This window comes from Misgurnus anguillicaudatus, chromosome 22 (genome assembly GCF_027580225.2).
Source record: "Misgurnus anguillicaudatus chromosome 22, ASM2758022v2, whole genome shotgun sequence".
NCBI lineage: Eukaryota > Metazoa > Chordata > Actinopteri > Cypriniformes > Cobitidae > Misgurnus > Misgurnus anguillicaudatus.
The window spans coordinates 9,902,141-9,922,289 of record NC_073358.2 but is presented as its reverse complement, the minus strand read 5'-3'; the positions used below and the strand labels follow the sequence as shown (position 1 = coordinate 9,922,289).

Here is a 20,149-nt window from a genome sequence, read left to right as displayed (position 1 = left end):
ATGTAACAACATGAGAAGTGAGTCAATGATGACAAAACTGTTATTTTTAGGTGAACTATCCCTGGACTCGATAGAGTTAGAGTCGCATCGATATAGTCGCATCTATAAATAAATATGTCTACTGTATTGTGGACACAGACGTCGGTGTTTAACCCATGCATGAGCTGCTTTCGTAAATACACATCGGAGATTGACTCCATGTATTGTAGTCACATGGTCAATTTTACTGATGTGTTTTGAGCTCCCGTATTTTATAAAAAATATTTTAATTTGTGTTATGAAGATGAACAAGAAGATGAACGGGTGTGGAGCGACATGGTTACTGAGGATTAACATACATGTGTTTAACATCTTTTTAATTAAAATGAGCACAAAATAAACATAATCAGAGTAGTTTAACTATACATCAGCTATTTAAAGTGTCCGTAAGATAAACCAGAAAGTTAAATGTTGGAAGGTGTCGTAAAACAGTGCCATACATTGTACAGCCATACTGTGTGCAGTAAAGCAAAGCTTAAGATTCCCAAACATAAAGCTCTACTGATGACAGTAACAATACAATTAATGAAAAAGAATGCTGTTTGTAAAGCTTACATTGTGGTAAGTGACTGTTTAGTTAGAAAGTTAAGCAACGTTTGATCTTACATGTGCTCTTGTCCTGCATCTGAATCACACACTTCGCTCCTCTGTTGGTTTCGCGGTTGTTGAACGGTCGTACCCGCACTGCCACCTTCACCGATGACGCCATGGCAACCACCTGTCAGTTGACCCAGCACCTGGCAAAGAAGATGAATATTAATGCTCAGAGTTCACAAAGGCTATTGTATTCATTACTATTCATAACGCATGACTCATGAGATGTTTAGATTAATGTACAGGTTAACCTATCTGACAAAACATGCTCCTATGTTTACAGTGTTCTTCAGAGCAATACAACATAAGTACAAAGGATAGATGAAAACATTGGCATGTATTTGGAAATTGGTAGACTATTAGCAAAAACTAATTTAAAATATGCATTTGTGTTTCCTAAGTGTTGAATTTACAAACCATTTTTTTTTAAATATTGGACTGGTTTGGTTTTACCTACAGTATCACAGTAAGTGCAACTCATGTATTAGTTAAAATAACCCATCACCAATGCCAATCAAATGTATTTATATAGATCATTTTAAAGTGTTGCATTGTTTCAAAGCATTTTAATCTTGCTTTTGTAACACTTCAGTTGAATGGTCTGGATCAGCCCAGTATTACAAGAACCCGACAGTGGAGAGTCCTTGAAGGTTAAATGATTGGTGCCTTAAAAAAATCTGGCACATGAAAGAATATAGGCCACTGTTCGAACAGAAAGATTTTATCTTCGTCCAATATTGGCCCTCGTCCAACACTTCATGGATTTCATCACATGTTCCCAGGCTGGTTTAAAGTGTGGCGTCTATAGTGAGGAGGAGACTCTGGCCGGCAGCCAATGGGTCGTGTGCTGTCAGCTTGAAAGCATTGAAAATTACCTCAGGATAATAATTAAACACTTTACTACAACAGAAACATGACAGACTACAACACATGATAATTACCGCTGTACCACTACAACAAAGATAGAATAAAGCACGCATGGGCAAACAATTGAGAAAAATACTGCTTGTTCTGACAAACCTGACTCACAAAGACCAGTCGCACATGATGATGGTATTTTGCCATCACGCTGCTCCAGTTAACACACTGTGGCCCAACTAAAAAACAGCACAGTTTACTAGGGATTCACCCTGAAGTTCCTTCAGGGTAGTAGTCACGCCACTAGGCGGCCAAGTCTGAAACGCCACCAGGCAGTTATTTAAGTCATGCAAGACTAAATTCCTATCGACTTAAATGGGGAAAGGCAGATATATCAAAATTTGCATGCTAAAATCACAATTAAACAACATATTTCTGACCAACAATTAAACCTGACATCAACTGTACCATAACTATTGCTCAGATTGTGCTCAAAAAAACCTTGCGCACAGATTGGCAAGTGTCTCATGAGACTATGTACAGTGATGAGAATCACCAGTCTTGATTGATGATTGGTTCTTTTGACTGGAAGGCGGGACTTGCGTTGCCAGAGCAGCCATATTGAGAGTTTCATTGTACTCTTTTAAAGGAAAACACGAAGTTTTTCAATATTTTACTATGTTCTTACCTCAACTTAGACATATTAATACATACCTATCTTTTTCAATGCGTGCACTTAATCTTTGTACTGCGTGTTGTGAATGTGTTAGCATTTAGCCTAACCCCATTCATTCCTTAGGATCCAAACAGGCATGAATTTAGAAGCTACCAAACACTTTCATGTTTTCCCTATTTAAAGACTGTTACATATAGTTACAGAGTAAGTATGGTGGTGGCACAAAATAAAACGTGGCGATTTTTTAAGCGGGTAAAAAATGAGAACTATATTGCAGAGGTGGGGGACTCGAGTCACATGACTTGATTCACAATTTTCAGGACTTGCGACTTGCTTGACTTAAGTATGAAAATGACTTGACTTTGACTTGAGAACAAGTTACTTGAGACTTGACTTGACGTGGAAGACTGGACAATGACTTGAACTTATAATAAACAAACAGTAATAAAATTCATTAAAATAAAAAATATTATTGTGACATCAGTACCACTAATCAGCGTCTGCGCCTTTAACACTAAACAATTCAAACCGCACCAAACATGGCAGACAGTAACGTTAGTCGAGCTCCACAGATGCAAAATATGCAATGCAAAAATATCTGACAGGACAACCACAACGTCAAGAATCATAAGGTAAGAAAGTTATCTCTTATAGTCAGTTTCACTCTATAACGATTACTAATGTAATAAATTAATCTTTCCTGTTTGTCACAATTTGGCCTTGGTTGCATATTATGCTTTTTCTTATTAGAAATGTGACCATTATCCTTACTAAACGTCTCGTAAATATGGGGAATTTGGAAACAAATTTAAATACAGTAGGGAAAGTTTATCATTTGCACGTGTTCCAAAGGCTTGCAAATGTTTACATTCAAGTGATTTTAAACAGTTTAACCAGAAAAAGACGATAAAGTGAGCAATTTTCTGTAACTACGAGCAGACGCACGTGCAGTTGAATGTGTCTGGTCCAGCTCCAGTCAAAATTGATCATCCCTACACCATTCAAAGATCAGAACACTTGATGTGTATACTACAGAGGGAGTTGCGCTACTGTCTCTCACACTGTAGTCTATTAAAATACATTTGGCAACAGAGCACTGAAAAACTAAAAATTTGTCCTCCGTTTGTGTTTGCGCGCATGTTTAAATGCCCTTAATAGTGCACACACGAGAGAGACGCGTTTCAATAAACAAGCAAACATACAATTTTTCTGTTCTTGACAGGGCACATACAAACAAAATGATCTCCACACAGTATTCTTTTTCTAATACAACATTTGTTTATGTCTTAGGTTTATGTATAGATTAGAGGCAGCAACCAGTCTGTGGTTCTCTTAAAGAGACAGTAACCTCAATTAACCTATGTCATTAATGTTAATCAAACAACCCAAGACCAAGAGAAAATCAATTCTGTAGCTCAAAAAATTATAATTATATTTCATTCATACAATTAAGACAGTGTTTTTATTCATTTGATTCGATTTCTTTACCTAATGCTAATTTAAGACCGAAAAAAATGTAGCCCTATTTATTTTAGTACTGTGACTTGACTTGAAACTTATCAGGACTCGACTTGCTTAGGGTGAACCCTTGACTTGACTTGCTTGATTTATCTGAACTGTGACTTGAGCCTTGACTTGAGCCTTGACTTGAGACTTGCTTGGACTTGACCATGTGTGACTTGGCCCCACCTCTGCTATGTTGTATGGTGGAAGAACATTTAGTTTGCAGCCCTTCGCCCTCAGGCGCAGTAATATTGACGGACGTTTGAGTGAGAAAGGGAGTAGTCAGGAGTGATGATGTTACTGCGCCCGAGGTCGAAGTGTTTGGTGGCTTTAAAATTCATCCCTGTTTGGATCCTAAGCAATGAATGGAGATATGCTAAATGCTAACACATTAACGACACGCTGTACAAGGATTAAAGCAACACTATGTAGTTTCCATGTAAAAATGACTTACAGCTCCCCCATGTGGTTGAAAAGCGCAACAGTGCCTGGTATAAGACACTCTTCTGCAGGCAGGGGGAGGAGCGGGGCTATGTTTCCTACCCTCCACCGCCACTTTCAGAGTGTGCTTGTAGCAGCTAGGAGGCTGCTCAGGTTGCAGCAACAGTACAATTTGTCCAGTTAAAAGTTGAAGAGTTTGGTTCCAAAACGCAACAAATCCATTTTGACAAATTTTGGTAAAAACGTGTTTTCTATACCAAGAAAGTGACAAGATGAAAACAACTATTTTCTGTTACAAACTTTCACATAGCATCTTTAGGTTATAAAAACATAAAAAATTCAAATCCATAAGTTGATTTTCAAAGATTTATTATAAAAACGGATTATTTTTTTCCACAAAATGCAATAAATCCATGACAAGTTTTTATTCAAAATGCTATAAATCTATTGAATCAATAGCCTATATAAATGTGCATTCATCTTTGCCATGTTATATTCATTTAGTTGACTAGTTGTACACACTAATTAAAAATATAAACATTAATGTTATTAATCAAAACACTTACTTTGTCATATTAAGAACCCTGTCATTGCGGTTACTTGACGTCTTCGCTTAACGTCTTTCACAGCGATCAGCTGTAAAATGTTTTTGGTCCTGCTCGATTTTCGTTGACTTTGAGTAAAATTATGGAAAGTTTTTCATAAGATCCTCTGGGGTCAATGTATTAGCATGAGAAGCTTGATGCTGTCGGGAGAACAAGCACCCGTCTCCCGAGTGCCTCTCAGGGAAATTATTAGATGTTGATGGCTTACATTTCTTTCCCATCACAGAAAACCATCACAGGTTTATCAATGCAATTAAAGTATTATTTTGTTTTGTTTGTTGATCACAAAGTACAAAGTAGATGAGGAAAACTAGGACTCCATGTACTCAGCGCGCCGCCATGTTTGTTTACATTGCGTGAATGGTGCGGTGTGGGATTTATTGCGTTCTGTAAAAAAGGGGGAGTGGCGTTTATCGCATTTTGGAAAAAAAGGGAGAAAAGATGACAGAATAAAACGGCGGATATTGGATTTTGCGTAAAATTAAGAATTTACTTTTAACTACTGACCTGATATAATGCTGATTTTGGCAGTAACTCATTTTTTTCAAAAATGGCGTTTATCGCGTTTTGGAACCAAACTCTTCAGTTGTTCTATCACTGAAATAATTTTAGAGACATTATTTAAAGGTAAAAAACTACATAGTGTTGCTTTAAGTGCACGCATTGAAAAAAGATAGGTATCTTTGTATTAATTAATGTATTAATTTGTCTAAGTTGAGTTAATAACATAGTACAATATTGAAAAACGGTGGTGTTTTCCTTTAAGGAGTGCTCAATCTTGTTATCCGATATCTTTGGATTTACCAATAGTAAACATTTTGGCTGAAACAAATTAAACAATACAAAAATAATTCAACTTCCCCAAAAATGCCTTTACCATATTTCATATAAAACCAAAAAGAGCATTTATTAATACATTTATTTCAACATTAACTAATAACTTAAAAAAAAAAAACACGTGAACAATGCACAATGAAGTAACATGAACAAACAATGAATAATTGTATTCACGTTTCCTAACATTAATGAAGATAAATGCATAAAATTATGTTGCTAATGAAAAAGACATTAATGTAAAATAACTTTAATATCAGAATTTATATTTTGCATATAAAATAAAGCACATTTTATTAGAAGTAGAATATTACCATTAGACATACATTGTGTACCCCCACAAAATACTTTTACCGACTATCCTGTGTTCATATAAGTGTAAGCACACATGCATGTTACCATTGTAAACACATTCCAGTATATTTCAGGCATTAGCTGTTTGGTATGAGGGGTGGTATCCAGTTAGCCATGCACCCCGTGGGACTCAGTGTATGTCTACAGTTGTATATATAGTTTCAGTACTTAAACATGTATTTTGTTAATATTCCGTGTGAAAATAATGCTACAATAAGAATAGGGGTGTCCAGCACATATTAAATGTGCGAAAACAGTACAATGTTATTTCTTGCTATTGTATGTCTTGGTAAATGTATGTCTGGCACTCTGTATTACAATGCAAATGTCAGTAAGAGCAGGGGCTACACCCTTTAGCTCAGACGACATAAACACACTGTGACACAGTGCACATAACAATCATAGCTTACATTACACACATATCACTGCCTTATGCAAGCGCAGCAGGTGACTGTCGGCCATGGATTGCATCTATAATTTCAGACGTGACATTCTTGAGGCAAATTACACACCGCAGGATTTATTCTCCTGCTTTCATGTGCACGGGTCATTGCAAGACTCTAGACACATACAGAGGCTGTGAAGACCTGTGAATTCAATGTTCTCACATGCTGGCTACTGAGATCCAGTGTAGTGGTTACTGGTTAAATATTTGTTTGCCTATGTCTACAGCTCATTTGAATGTTAAATCAATAGACGTTACAGTGAAGGCCTTCCAAAGCCAGTATCCATGAGGATACACGTTGGTTTTGCTTCGGACCAGATTTTTGTGCCCAAACACACCACCATACTAAAATTCTAAATAGGACAGAACAAACACGGTAGTAGAATTAGCCATAGTACCAAGATACAGATGTGTGATGTCAACAATAATATGGAAACTTTTGCTGCATGCATTGTTATATATTTTGCATTGATTTTTCTCTGCAATGTCAAACAACTACCACTTACAATTTTAAAATAAACACAGGCCTATAAGATGTAGCTCCTTTGATAGAGCATTGCATTAGCAGTAGGGATGCAAAACGATTAATCGTGACTTATTAGTTGCAGAATAAAAGTTTTTGTTTACATCATAAATGTGTGTGTGTGTACGCACGGTGTGTAATAATTATGTATATATAAATAAATATGCACAATAATTTTAGGAATATATTAAGAATTTATAATTATACATAATATAAATTATAATACATAAATATTTCTTAAATATATACTTGCATGTGTGTGTATTATATATGCACATTATTATACACAGTACTAGGGATGCAAAACGATTAATCGCAATTAATCTATTGCAGAATAAAGTTTTTCTTTACAATATATATTTGTGTGAACTGTGAATAATTATGTATATGAATATGCACACATGCATGTATAATTTTAATATATAAATTATACATAAACATACAAATGTATACGCATGTAACATTTCTTAAAGGAACAGTATGTAGGATTGTGGCCAAAACGGGTATTGCAATCACAAAACTTGTGTCTAAAACCAGTACTGCAATCACACAACTGGTGGCCAATACACAAAATGACAACATAAACATCAGTTAAGGGCTGCAACTCCACTTTTTAAATGACAATATCCTGGCCGGACCACTGTTGTCAGTGATATAAGTATTTGAAATGAAAATGATTTCTTAATGTCTAGTGACATATTAGGGGCATTTTATGATTAATTGATATAAATTTCATACATACTGTTCCTTTAAATATATACATGCATGTGTGTGCATTTTATAAAAAGTTATTTTACACAGTTCACACACATATACAGTTGTGTTCAAAATTATTCAACCCCCCAATGCTGTTAAGGGTTTTAGGGAATTTAGTGTACATTTGTAATTGCATTCAGAATGAAATCCTACAATGACTTCTTAAAGAACCATATGCAACTAAAATGACATCAATTGGTTTTGTAATATAGTAGTAAATGTTTCTTTTGTGAATTCTTCATTGACACAATTATTCAACCCCTTAAAGAACTACCACTCTGAAGAACAGAGGTTCATTGAAGTGTTTTCAATCAGGTATTGAAAACACCTGTGGATTTCAGGGAACAGCAATAAAGCCTAATAAGCACCAATTAGGCAGCTTTAAAATGACTGTGATACTCAACTCCTTCTAAACATTTACTGGTGTGGTTACAAACATGGTGAAGTCAAAAGAATGGTCCAGGAAGACAAGAGAAGAGGTGATTAATCTTCACAGGAAGGGCAATGGCTATAAGAAGATTGCAAAGATGTTAAACATACCAAGAGACACCATAGGAAGCATCATTCGCAAATTCAAGGCAAAGGGCACTGTTGAAACGCTTCCTGGTCGTGGCAGAAAAAATATGCTAACTGCGACTGCTGTGCGCTATCTGAAGCGTAGAGTGGAAAAAAGTCCCTGTGTGACTGCTGAGGAACTGAGAAAAGATTTGTCAGATGTGGGTACTGAAGTTTCTGCTCAGACAATACGGCGCACCCTGCGTACTGAAGGCCTCCATGCCAGAACTCCCAGGCGCACCCCCTTGCTGTCTCCAAAGAATAAGAAGAGTCGACTGCAGTATGCCAAAAGTCATGTGGACAAACCACAGAAGTTTTGGGATAGTGTTCTGTGGACTGATGAAACAAAATTAGAACTGTTTGGGCCCATGGATCAACGCTATGTTTGGAGGAGGAAAAACAAGGCCTATGAAGGAAAGAACACCTTGCCTACTGTGACGCATGGTGGGGGGGTCAATCATGCTTTGGGGCTGTTTTGCTTCTGCAGGTACAGGGAAACTTCAGGGTGTGCAAGGTACCATGAATTCTCTTCAGTACCAGGAGATATTGGATGACAATGTGTTGCAGTCCGTCACAAACCTGAGGCTTGGGAGACGTTGGACCTTTCAACAGGACAATGATCCCAAGCATACCTCCAAATCCACTAGAGCATGGTTGCAGAAAAAAGGCTGGAACATTTTGAAGTGGCCATCGCAGTCACCAGACTTAAATCCGATTGAGAACCTCTGGTGGGACTTAAAGAAAGCAGTTGCAGTGCGCAAGCCTAAGAATGTGACTGAACTGGAGGCTTTTGCCCATGATGAATGGGCGAAGATACCCGTAGATCGCTGCAAGACACTTGTGTCAAGCTATGCTTCACGTTTAAAAGCTGTTTGAACTGTAAAAGGATGTTGTACTAAGTACTACGATTGAATGTCACTTGGGGGTTGAATAAAACTGATAATGATGTGAGCACAGAAAAGACATTTGTGGTTATTTCATTATAAATGTTATGTTATATTTGTCTGACCTACACATGCCTCTTTGATGTAATTGTAAGCAGGATGACTGAATGATCAAAATCAATGTCAAACCGGCCAAAACAATCAATTTCAGTTGGGGTTGAATAATTTTGAACACAACTGTATGATGTAAACAAAACTTTTAATCTGCTATAGATTAATCGTGATTCGACTCCTAGGGAGCAGACAATGATAAAACGTATATCTTGAATGCACTGTAAGGCATGTTGTATAAAAGCATATGAAAAAGTATGTCTGTGTACTGTCAAATAAATTAATGCTCACATAACACACCGTTTTTGCCATTCTAATGGTAATCTTGGTTACCTAGAGTAGTATTTCAACCCTCATATGTCCAAAGAGTCATTTGTGTTGTCAGATTATTAAAAAGGCAGAACGGCCATTCCTTTTTTTCTGGAGAAAGACGATGTACGGTGGGCGGAGCTAAAGAGTTAAGATTGCGCAGCCTTTGGATACTAATCTAACAGCTGTGACATCGATGGAAATTAAACTTAATTTAAAAACTTCTTGATATGTTCTTTTGCATTTGCCCGTTTAAAAGGTGTAAATGTCGTAAGTGCAGTAAAATGCCAACTGAGGTGAAAAATGTTTGCTGTTTTTCATGTCGTTTACATGCACATATGTGCCGATTGCAAATAAAACACGTGAGATTTTCTGGAGGTAAAAGGCCATAAAAAGAATATGGGGTCAATCAGCTATAACAGATACTCCAGTTTGAAAAAACTTTCCGAAACTTGTAGGAAAAAGAAGCGCGAGTTTCTCTCCGTCCCAAGCTCAACTGATTTTTTGACACTTTGCTTATGTTTAGCATGAGAGTTACAACTCTTAAACTGTGTTAAGAAGTCAGAATGCATGAAATAGCATTACTACCCCCCCCCCTTTAAAATGACATACAAAATACAATTTCTGACAAAGAGCTTACTTCAGAAATATTGGCCTTGCTGCCAGTTAGAAGGGTACCACTCCCTGTTTCATGACCTTTTGCTCACTTTTACATTTCCTTTTTGGCACAGTGTTTCAGAAGCGCTTGCTACTTTACCGTTGGTCACGTTTTATGATTTATGAAACAAATTGAGGTGAAATCTGTAGCACAGAATCAAATCACGGCACAACACTCGGCTGCTTAAACAAACAGGTCGGGGTCAAAGGTGGCTGCTGATAAAAGAAAAATGCTGATTCAAGAACAGTTCCGTGTTAGTACTGAACTTTAAAAATAACTTTTTTTATTTACTTATGTTTTAAGGGTACGTGAAGATAGAAGTTTGTTTTGGGGTGAACCTACCATACATTCTACCATCGAACAGAAAAGCAGACATTGGAGACCGTCCAAATTACTACTTCATAATGAAAGTGAATGGAGACTGGAACTGTCAAGGTTCATGTTACATATTACAAGTTAAGGGGTTCAGTGCTAATGCTCATCATGGTAAGTTAATCCTGCTTCCTGGAAAACCTTACTACTACAAGAGTGCCATAAATCGCGACAGGTCAAAACCTGGCCGTAACAGCATCTCTGATTGGTTGGGTGTGTCTCAAAATGACACACAAACAATGCTGGCAAGCTTTGCAACCTACGAGTGCTTTTTAGAAAACCAGGCTCTGTTTTGACTTGGTATTAGGATGCGTTTTCTTCTATCCAATCACTTTGTACTGATAACTTTGAGGGGATGGTCTATGGGCGAGTCATTGAAACATGAGATTATCACTACGTGTGTTATTGGTAAACTTTTGGATGTAGTGTCATTTCACCGTAATCAGGGGCGGAGTGGGACAAAAAAAAATCTACCGGGAAATTTCGTATACCACCGGCCCTCCGTGGTAAAAAAAAAGGTCTTGTATTTGTAGTAAAACTACGGTAATACAAATCGTAATCAATCTGCAAAAAAAAAAACTTTTTCATAATAATAATAAAATCATCAAATCATGGATAATTTTCCTAAATGAGTAACTATACAAAATGATACCTGTTTGAAAGACGGAGATGCGCACCCGTCAATCAGCTATTACATAACAGAGCGAGGCTAGAGATGAACGTGCTCATAAAGGGAAGTAATATGGAATACTTTCTTTACATCTTTGAAAAACTGTAAGAATTTTTCCTTTAAATATCATTTTTGTCATACAAAGTTTTGAAAGATAATAATGTTTTTATCCACTGTTATTGCTCGTTCATTTTAACGTGTTTGGCGCATTTACCTCAGAGTTTATTTCAGTTATTTAGCTGTTTTTCTGGTAGTAACAATACAATTTACATGCCAATCCTAATTCCTTGTCTTTTTATTTATTTCATTATACTGTTATATTAAGTTATTATATTTATTGCCATATAAGACGTTCATTGCCGTTATATACGCTCGACTATTCAAATCATATGCGGAATAATGTGTGCATCTTTGAATAACTGTAAGAGTACAGTTAATCCTTTTGAGAAATAATAATGTTGTGAGGATATATATTGCCATTGAATACTGTCGTTTATAATATGAAAATCACATAGTAGGAAATATATAATGTGATACTGCAAAGTTACCCTTCTTATTTTTATTTATTATATAGCCATATGGATACAAACATTTGCAAATGTGCTAATTTGATCCATTTATGTACTGACCATCAAGCTAGAGATTTTAAACATCCTTAATCCACACTTACTATCAAATAGTCTATCTGCTTGATGGATCAATCCGACCGCATGTGTACTCTAATAAACAGGCATTCGGCGGCGCGGCTTTTTACATCAAAGGCCGACAGGCTATGCCATTTGGGGAGAGCCGTTCAATGATCTCCCTATATTTTTAAAAATCCTAAACATGGTTGGACCTGCCGAACAGGTTGAGCACTTTTATGTTGAGCAAAGAGGCTGCACAGTTTGACCAGCGGGAAGCGGCCGCACATCAAGCCGCCAGACGGGGTTGCTATACCTCGCAATGTATAACTATTATCAGACCGACCCCTTGCAGCCTCAAAACACTACCGGCCCATCGGGAAATGTCCCGACTCTCCCGATGGCCACTCCGCCACTGACCGTAATTCATTGAGAAGCATATATAACCCAATATTTAGTATCTTCCACTTGTGATCCCATCGACCAAAATGGATTTTAAAGGGGACATTTCACAATACTTTTAAAGATGTCAAATAAATCTTTGGTGTCCCCGGAGTACATGTGAAGTTTTAGCTCAAAATACCATATAGATAATTTATTATAACATGTTAAAATTGCCACTTTTTAGCTGTGAGCAAAAATGTGCAGTTTTTGGGGTTTATCCCCTTCTGAAATCACAGGGGATACTCTTCTAAACAAAGAAACTCTAAATTGATCCAGAGGCAACTGATTAAAGTTTGCAAATATTTGACAGTTTGGAATTTACAGCGCACTGCCAAGTAGACTGATGATGTTTTAGATTGTTTGACTAAGCCAAGTATGCAATCGCTGAAGTATGTTGCCATGTGATGGATTCATGTCATGTAATTAATGTAATTAACCTTCGGCCAGACTCTGTGTTTGGACAGGAGCCATGAGACAGAAAGAATAAGAGAGACAAAGAGAGACGGATGGCTAAAATGAGGAAGACAGAAACAGCATACCTTTGTGAGCCTGAGGAATGTTGGTCTGTCATTAAGTGTCTATGTGTATGTGTACCTTGTAATAAAAGTCACTAAAACCCAGCAGCTACATTGCAGAATACAGACGTGCAAACACTTTTCAATTAAGGTGCAAGAGACCGCGGTGAGAAAAAATAAATTAATAAGAAAAGAGTACTTCAAGTCCATGACAGCACCCATAGGTTTGTGAAGAGCTTTTTGAAGCCAATAGTTGCATCACTCGTGGATAACCGAAAATGGGTAAAAAGGCGGGACGTGGGTAAAGCTGAAGTGGCTGGTTGCTGAAACCACGCAAGCCTAGCTCGACAATAGTGACAGCAGTGGCAGTTCACCCATCACTCAAGTGGCCACACCCTTAATTATGCAGAACTTTAATGAATAATATAATTTACATGGAGGTCTATGATAATTGGAGCCAGACTCTAGCGGCCAGTTAATGGATTGCAGTTTAAGTCACTTCCATGTTGGCTTCACGATAGAGATCGGAAGGTTGCACTTTGTTTTCAACCCAGGGTTGGGTCAAAAAGGACAAACACAATCTTTTGGGATGCCATTTAAATTATGCTGGGTTGTTTCATCCCACTGTTGGAACATTTTCTCTAAGATAATTTAACCCAATGTTAAATGTCAGGCCTGGAACTAAAATTCAAAAATATTATTTTCCCTTCCTTAAGGTACATTCACATTATAAGCGACTAGCAGTAGCAGAGCGACACGATCCCATTGATTTCAATGTAAGCTCGGCGACACCAGTGACAGTGACCGTTAACTTTATGCAAATTATGAGCGACATTCGGGAGCGACTACCAATGAGAACAAAGCAGTGGAGTTCACGTCATCCATCTCTCGTCAGTTACTGGGGTTCAATTCAATTAAATTTGATTTCTTTAGCGCTTTTCACAATTGTTAATTGTTTCAAAGCAGCTTTACATGAATAGATGTAGGGGAAAACACAGAATAATAGCAGAATACAGCGGCTAAGAATAAACCGTACAAGCGAGCGTAGTAATATAACGTATACAGGAAAGTGCTAAGTTAAGCCAATGTTGGGATTAAAAAACCCCTAGGAGAAAAACCCTGTGGGAAAACTTCTAGGAGGAGAAAAACCCTTGAGAGAGATGACATTACTCATTTGTTTATGATAACCAGATATAGAAACGCCTCTTTTGAAAGAGAAGAGTGACACACAGCGATAAAGTCGCTTATAATGTGAATGTACCTTAAACCTCAGGAATGTTTTGACAGCAATAAAAAAGATACTTCTGATATTTAAGCTATTAAGGGCTTATTATAGTTGTGCTTAGGTCCTACAACGTAGCCGTTACGACACAGGCTATGCGTCGTTTTTCATACTGTATTATAGGGCTGCACGATAAGTCGCGTGCGATACCACGCGCATCACGTCGGTGGTGCCGGTTCCTTGATTGGTGTTGGATCGCCAACAGCTGCTTTCAGATGGCGCGACATTAACTGCACAGAGCCGTAGTTCCCTGACAAGCTGGGCCATATCGCATACATATCGCAGGCGATACGTCCGCGATAATTAACGCGAGATTGCCCCGATTGTCGGTGAGCTGTGGCTCTGTGTAGTTGGGGCTGCTCCATCTGAAAACAGCTGATGGCGATTTAATACTAATCAAGGAACCGGCATTACTGACGTGATGCGCGTGACAAACACATGCGATTTATCGTGCAGCCCTACTGTATTATATATACAGTACATGTATATACTTTTGCGTTGTTGTTTGTGTCGACGTGCAAACACACATTCAGATCGCTGGTAGGCAGTATCCAGGCATATAACCCATAGTAGCAGCGCAACTGCCAAAGAAGCAGCAGATTGGCTCGTAAACCCATAAACGAAGAAGCAGCTTGTATTATTTGAAAAGACCAGCAGTGATGGGGGTAAATAGACAGCGACTTTTGTTGCAGTTTAAGTTAAATCCCTTCTCAACTTGGCCCATCTTTGTTCATTGCATTAAGAAATGCCTATAAAAAGGAATGCGATGCAAATATTTTTGTTCTAGTTCTAGTGGACCAATCATAGCGCTTCCACGATCCGCGTAGAATGGACGCGGTGTTACATTTTTGGTGAGGTGCGCATCAGGCTACGAACAGCCTACACACATAGCTACACCATGGAATTTACACATGACTATAAATTACACTTTATACTGAATTTATAATTCATAGAGTATCTGAAGTACCATTCAGTGATACTGTATCTTAACCTAATACCTTTAAAATTGACTTAACAAAAAGTGGTTAATTTAAAACACAGTTTCCATTGGGAATTTTACTATTCCCAAATTCAATATAATAAAAAGCTCTTCTATGACCTAACATTTTAGCATTTTAAACTTGTATAGCTCTCCCTATGATGACTCTTTAACTGTCCACCATTGACACTTCATTCAAATACAATACAAATACAATATCCAATGGGACTCTGGGAAACAAATTTTTTTTTAATTCCTGAAGAAATACCAGGTCATTCAGCAATACTTAATATATTTACATATTATATAAAAATATAAATGGGAGGTGTGAACACATTGCTGTTGGATATTGGAGTAAAACACACACTTGTATGGACAGTTTCAGAGGTTAAAAGATTCATAAACGTACTACCAATGATGAGGTTCCATCTTTAGGATTGACTGCTATGACAGAAACTTCAGCGGCATTCCTATCATAATTATGGCCATAAAGATAATCCAGAAAAATACAGTGAGACAGATCAGTGTGTGTGTGTTCGTAAAAACAAGCAGATTTAAAACACTTACTCGTTTCGGATAGTTACTTCCAGTCACCAAGTCGTGAAATAAAATCCAACGTTTAAAGGAATCCGCTTTATTTTTTAAATAGATTGTTGTGCTTTTATCTGATGAAAGAGCGGCTCGAGTTTCTCCACCTGCTGGATCACACGACGACCAGCTGCACCAAAAAGTTGGGTGGAAGTTTTTCCGTTCAGTGAAAATCCCACGGACTTAATACAAAAACAACAAAAACTTGTCAAAAATATACAAAACGTTAATCCTTCTCCGAACCGAATATAAAAAACCCAAACATAAATGGGATCCGCATGTGTATGACTATCCCAAATCTCAGCTGGGTCTCACCAACACAAAAGCTCAAAAGCAGAGGAGACATCCACGTCGAATAAATACAACGATATTTTGATCAATAACAAAGTTGTTTCGGACTATTTGAGGTATTGACAGATCCCACTCAATGAAGATAGATGAGTTTAAAAGTCACCGGTATGTGAAAGTTTGGAGCACTGCTCCGTCACTCTTCCCAAAGATCAGTGCGTGACGTCAGCGGGATCGGAGACAAGTTAAAAGTCCTGCTGGCCTGTTTACTGTATTGTTGTATTATTTTGACTATGTTTACCTTGTTCATTTAGTAAAAAAAAATTCATTTAACTGTACTACTATCCTTTTCTTCTTTGCGTACATCTATGCTTATTGCACTGTTCGTATTATATAATATTATTGCATAATATTTGAGATGTCATGTCATGTGTTTGTTCATGTTTATATTTACAAAAAGTCCCGTTCGCCTTCTCCTAATAAAGTTATAGACCTAAATCAACTGCACACCCTAAGAAGCATATTGTTGCGTTTTTATCTATACGTTTTATGTACAAAAGTACTGTCTCGAAATAATCATAGAGAGTTATTTCTACACTGTCACGCGCTGTCATGTATGATGGCGCGCGCTACAAAACTTATTCTCTCATAGCTGACGATCTTCAAACAGTTTGAAGGGATAAAGGCACAAAGGCAACTGAAATGGAGTTTTCGTCGTTTGCAAAGTAAGAGATTGTTTCTGTAATAAACCTTTGTTATTATTAGGTTGGTATTGGGTAGAAATGTTGCGATGGTGTCCTCTTCAGGGAATCGAGGGAAGTGAATCGTCGTTACAGTGAGGAGTCCGAGTTAACGTTACCTGAGGAGACTCACTGGGCGACAGAAGTCCGACTACCATGGTAAAAATACTCATTCACCAGCCCTATCCTATTACACAAGTGTAGCAACGACCCTGTAATATATGAAACGGTGAAAGTTTGCACATATATGAGCTGTTTGTGCTTGTTTAGCAGTGAAGGATTTGAATCTTTTCATGCGTCACTACTAAATATGGATACAAATGTAACTGCAGGAATGGTGAGTGCACGATGTCTGTCATAACCTAAAAGTATGAAAGACAATTAATAAAGTTAACATCAATCAAAGCACTAGTATGTAATTGGAGTAGGGTATTTTTTGTACCATGATATTACCACATAATACAAAACTTTTGCATTTGCCAGATGCTTTAGTCACTTATAGTGCATTTTTGTCAATATGTAAATGAGTTCCCTGGAAAATGAACCCATGACCTTTGCACTCATGCAGGTGGGCAGACATAATGCTGCGAATGTAAGCCTGACCCATGAGATGCTGCCACGGCCTTCACAGCTGATGGGCAAAAGGAGGAGAGATCAGATTTTCCAGAGACATACCGCAAGTGTCCTGCAGCATATAGGGGACCTGAGGACAAGACAGCGCCATATAAATGCGTGAGAAAGAAAAGGATTGTGGGAAGAAAATAAAGAAGAGTAGTGTATCACTGGCATGAAAATTAAGAGTTTATGATAGATGGGTCTGTTTTGTTGTGTTTCAGGTTAAAAGGGGACAGATGGTGGGGCGCCACAGAGACCAAAGTGGAACAGGAAGTCAAGGAAGGCAGGACTGAACAGCATCCTGGTCTTACAACTGATGTCAGTCTCAGTGCGGTGTTAATTTAAAGGAAAACACCACCATTTTGCAATATTTTAATATGTTCCTACCCGGCTTAGACGAATTAATACATCCCTAGTTTGCAGCACTTTGACATTGGCGCGCAGTAACATCATCACTCCCCTTCTCACTGCCCTTACGAAAATTAACCAGTAATAGTTTTTTTTGTGGTAAAATTGTAGTAACCATGGTATTTTGGTGTATTTATTACTATCAACAAAACCATATTTTTAATACAGTAACCATTTTGTAACTATGGTTTTTGAAAATCATGGTTGTCTTGTGGTAACCCTGGTTAATTTTCAAAAGGGTGAGTTTGAGCAAGGGGGGGAGTTCACAGGAGTGATGATGTTGCTGCGCCAGAGGTCGAAGTGCTGCAAACTAAGTGCTCTTCCGCCTTACAGTATAGTTCTCATTTTTTATCCACTTAAAAAATTGCCACGTTTTATTTTGTGCCACCATACTTACTCGTGTAACTACTCATGTACATGTAACAGTCTTTAAACGTGGAAGTGTTCTAAATTCATCCCTGTTTGGATCCTAAGGAATTAATGGGGCTAGGCTAAATGCTAAAAAGATATGTATGTATTAATTTGTCTAAGTTGAGGTGGGAACATAGTAAAATATTGAAAAACTGTGTGTTTTCCTTTAAGTCTTAAAACATGCAAGGCATTTGCCATTGTCGAGCCACTCAGGAATTTCTTCTGGTTTTAATATATCATTTATTTAACTTTTACTTCTTCAAATTCAATAACAACTCTGCATTTGGTTTGCTATACATTGGTTCATATTCAGAAATTAAAAATGACAGTTGCCAAAAATTTTATTATATCCTTTGTTTAGAGGAACATGCCGACTTTTTGGGATTTTGGCTTGTTCAGCGTATCCCCCAGAGTTAGATAAGTCCATACATTAGTTTTTCATCTCCGTGCGTACCGTAACTCTTTCTGACGCACCCACACTAGCCTAGCTTAGCACAAAGACTGGAAGTAAATAGCTCCAGCTGGCTTGCTGCTCCCGATACGTGACAAGGTGGCACCATAGTTTTCCTGTTTATATGTTGTGATTTCTATAGTATGAATACTGGGAACTGTATTCTCAGAGGGCGAGGCGCTGCTACTTGGGCGGAGTTATTAGTGCAACTTTGAGCGAACTCTCTGCTCCTCACCACAAGGCTTCTCGGGTGCTGCGAGCAAATCACTCCGCCCAAGTAGCGGTGCTTCGCCGTCTGAGAATATAGTTCCCAGTATGTATACGGTTAAAAGATGGCTGTGTCTCATATGACCTTGTTATTTGTACACGCTGTGACTATACAAATCACAACATATAAATGGAAAGGTGTTGGCGTTGTTTGTTGCTTGTTGGGAGCGGTGTGCTGGCTGGAGCCGTTCGCTTTCAGTCTTTGTGCTGGGCTGGGCTGGTGGTGGGTGCGTCAGACAGAGTTACGGCACGCAGGGAAATGAAAAGGGTATGTATGCACTTATCTAACTCTGGGGGATACGGGGAATAAGATAAAATCCTAAATAGTTAGTGTGTTCCTTTAAGTCATGTTTTTTTTTTAATTGGGCTGCGTATAATATAACTATACTTGATAAACAAACCCTTTGTGGTTAGAAGTGTGACTTTCTCCTTTAGTTCTTCTTCACAGGATGTGAGCAGGTGCTTAACCTGGCTCCTGGAGGAAACCCCATGATGTCATTTGTTGAGGGAACAGCTCACAGATCGTTCACGATGACCCCTGCTTGTGCCACAGCGAATTCTGGGAGCTCTGCTGAAATCCTCATCAGAAGTGATTATGATGAAATGCTGTTCCAAAAAATAGACTTTTATCATTGAAAAGCACAAGTCCTATAGTCCCGGCCTGTTTTAAACTTTATAGACAAGTTCTATATTTGACCATTTTTTTTCTTTGGAAATATGTTTATTTATGTACTCACAATTGCTGTAATGGTTATAAATGTTTACTGAGCATTCAGTTAATGAAAAGTTCTTAATGTTCTGTGAGAAAAAAATATATTTAATAGATTTTATGATGTTTGAATATATATTTAAGAAGAAAATTCAAAGACTTGTGCGCTGACATTGCTTCTGTGAAACCACAGATGATCTCAATACCAAAAAAGTCACCAATGTCCTGTTCCTGTTTCTATTCATAAACAAAATGTGTAATAAATAAAAGAAACATACATTTAAATGATTGTACTGACTCATACATTATTAAGAGTATTAGCAGTCACCCACAAAATGTTTTTGTTACAAATTTGTAATTAAAAAGCAATTTGGCCTTCATGTTTAAAGGTTTTCTAAACTTAATCCCAGTTCGGACTGCAGAAATGAGTAAAAATAAAGGAACAATAAAAAAGGGGCTTTCCCAGGTAAAAATGAGTATACTTCAATAATGTACTTGAAGTGCTCTATTTTTGTGCACTAATTCTTCTTTGATACTTCTCTTTGTATAAAAATTGTATTTAGTTACCACTTGTAGTACATAAATACATTTTTAAAATACATTTTTAGCACATTTTAGTATATTCACGTTGTCTAAAACTAG

General features: G+C 37.6%; 2 protein-coding genes across 3 annotated transcripts in view; one reads left to right on the top strand and one right to left on the bottom strand.

Moving 5' to 3' along the window:
- The window catches only part of kif1ca (kinesin family member 1C, a), a 54,058-nt gene extending 37,938 nt beyond the window's left edge, over positions 1–16,120 (bottom strand). The window contains exons 1-2 of the mRNA XM_073860932.1: positions 15,598–16,120; positions 646–776 (exon numbers count right to left, since the gene is read on the bottom strand). Of these exons, the coding sequence (XP_073717033.1) occupies positions 646–748 (103 nt within the window). The 5' untranslated portion in view covers positions 749–776; positions 15,598–16,120. The remainder of the gene's footprint in view (positions 1–645; positions 777–15,597) is intronic.
- Positions 16,121–16,428: 308 nt separating this feature from the next.
- LOC129441077 (uncharacterized) lies at positions 16,429–19,792 on the top strand. 2 transcript variants are annotated; one of them, XM_055200823.2, is made up of 6 exons: positions 16,429–16,631; positions 16,713–16,805; positions 16,920–16,983; positions 17,215–17,378; positions 17,483–17,579; positions 19,234–19,792. In XM_055200823.2, the coding sequence occupies exons 1-6, from the start codon at positions 16,609–16,611 to the stop codon at positions 19,432–19,434; spliced, it is 642 nt and encodes a 213-aa protein (XP_055056798.2). In that variant the 5' UTR covers positions 16,429–16,608; the 3' UTR covers positions 19,435–19,792. The 2 variants fall into 2 exon arrangements, with proteins under 2 accessions (XP_055056798.2, XP_055056797.2); XM_055200822.2 differs by having other exon boundaries at positions 16,435–16,631; positions 16,917–16,983.
- Positions 19,793–20,149: the final 357 nt, after the last annotated feature.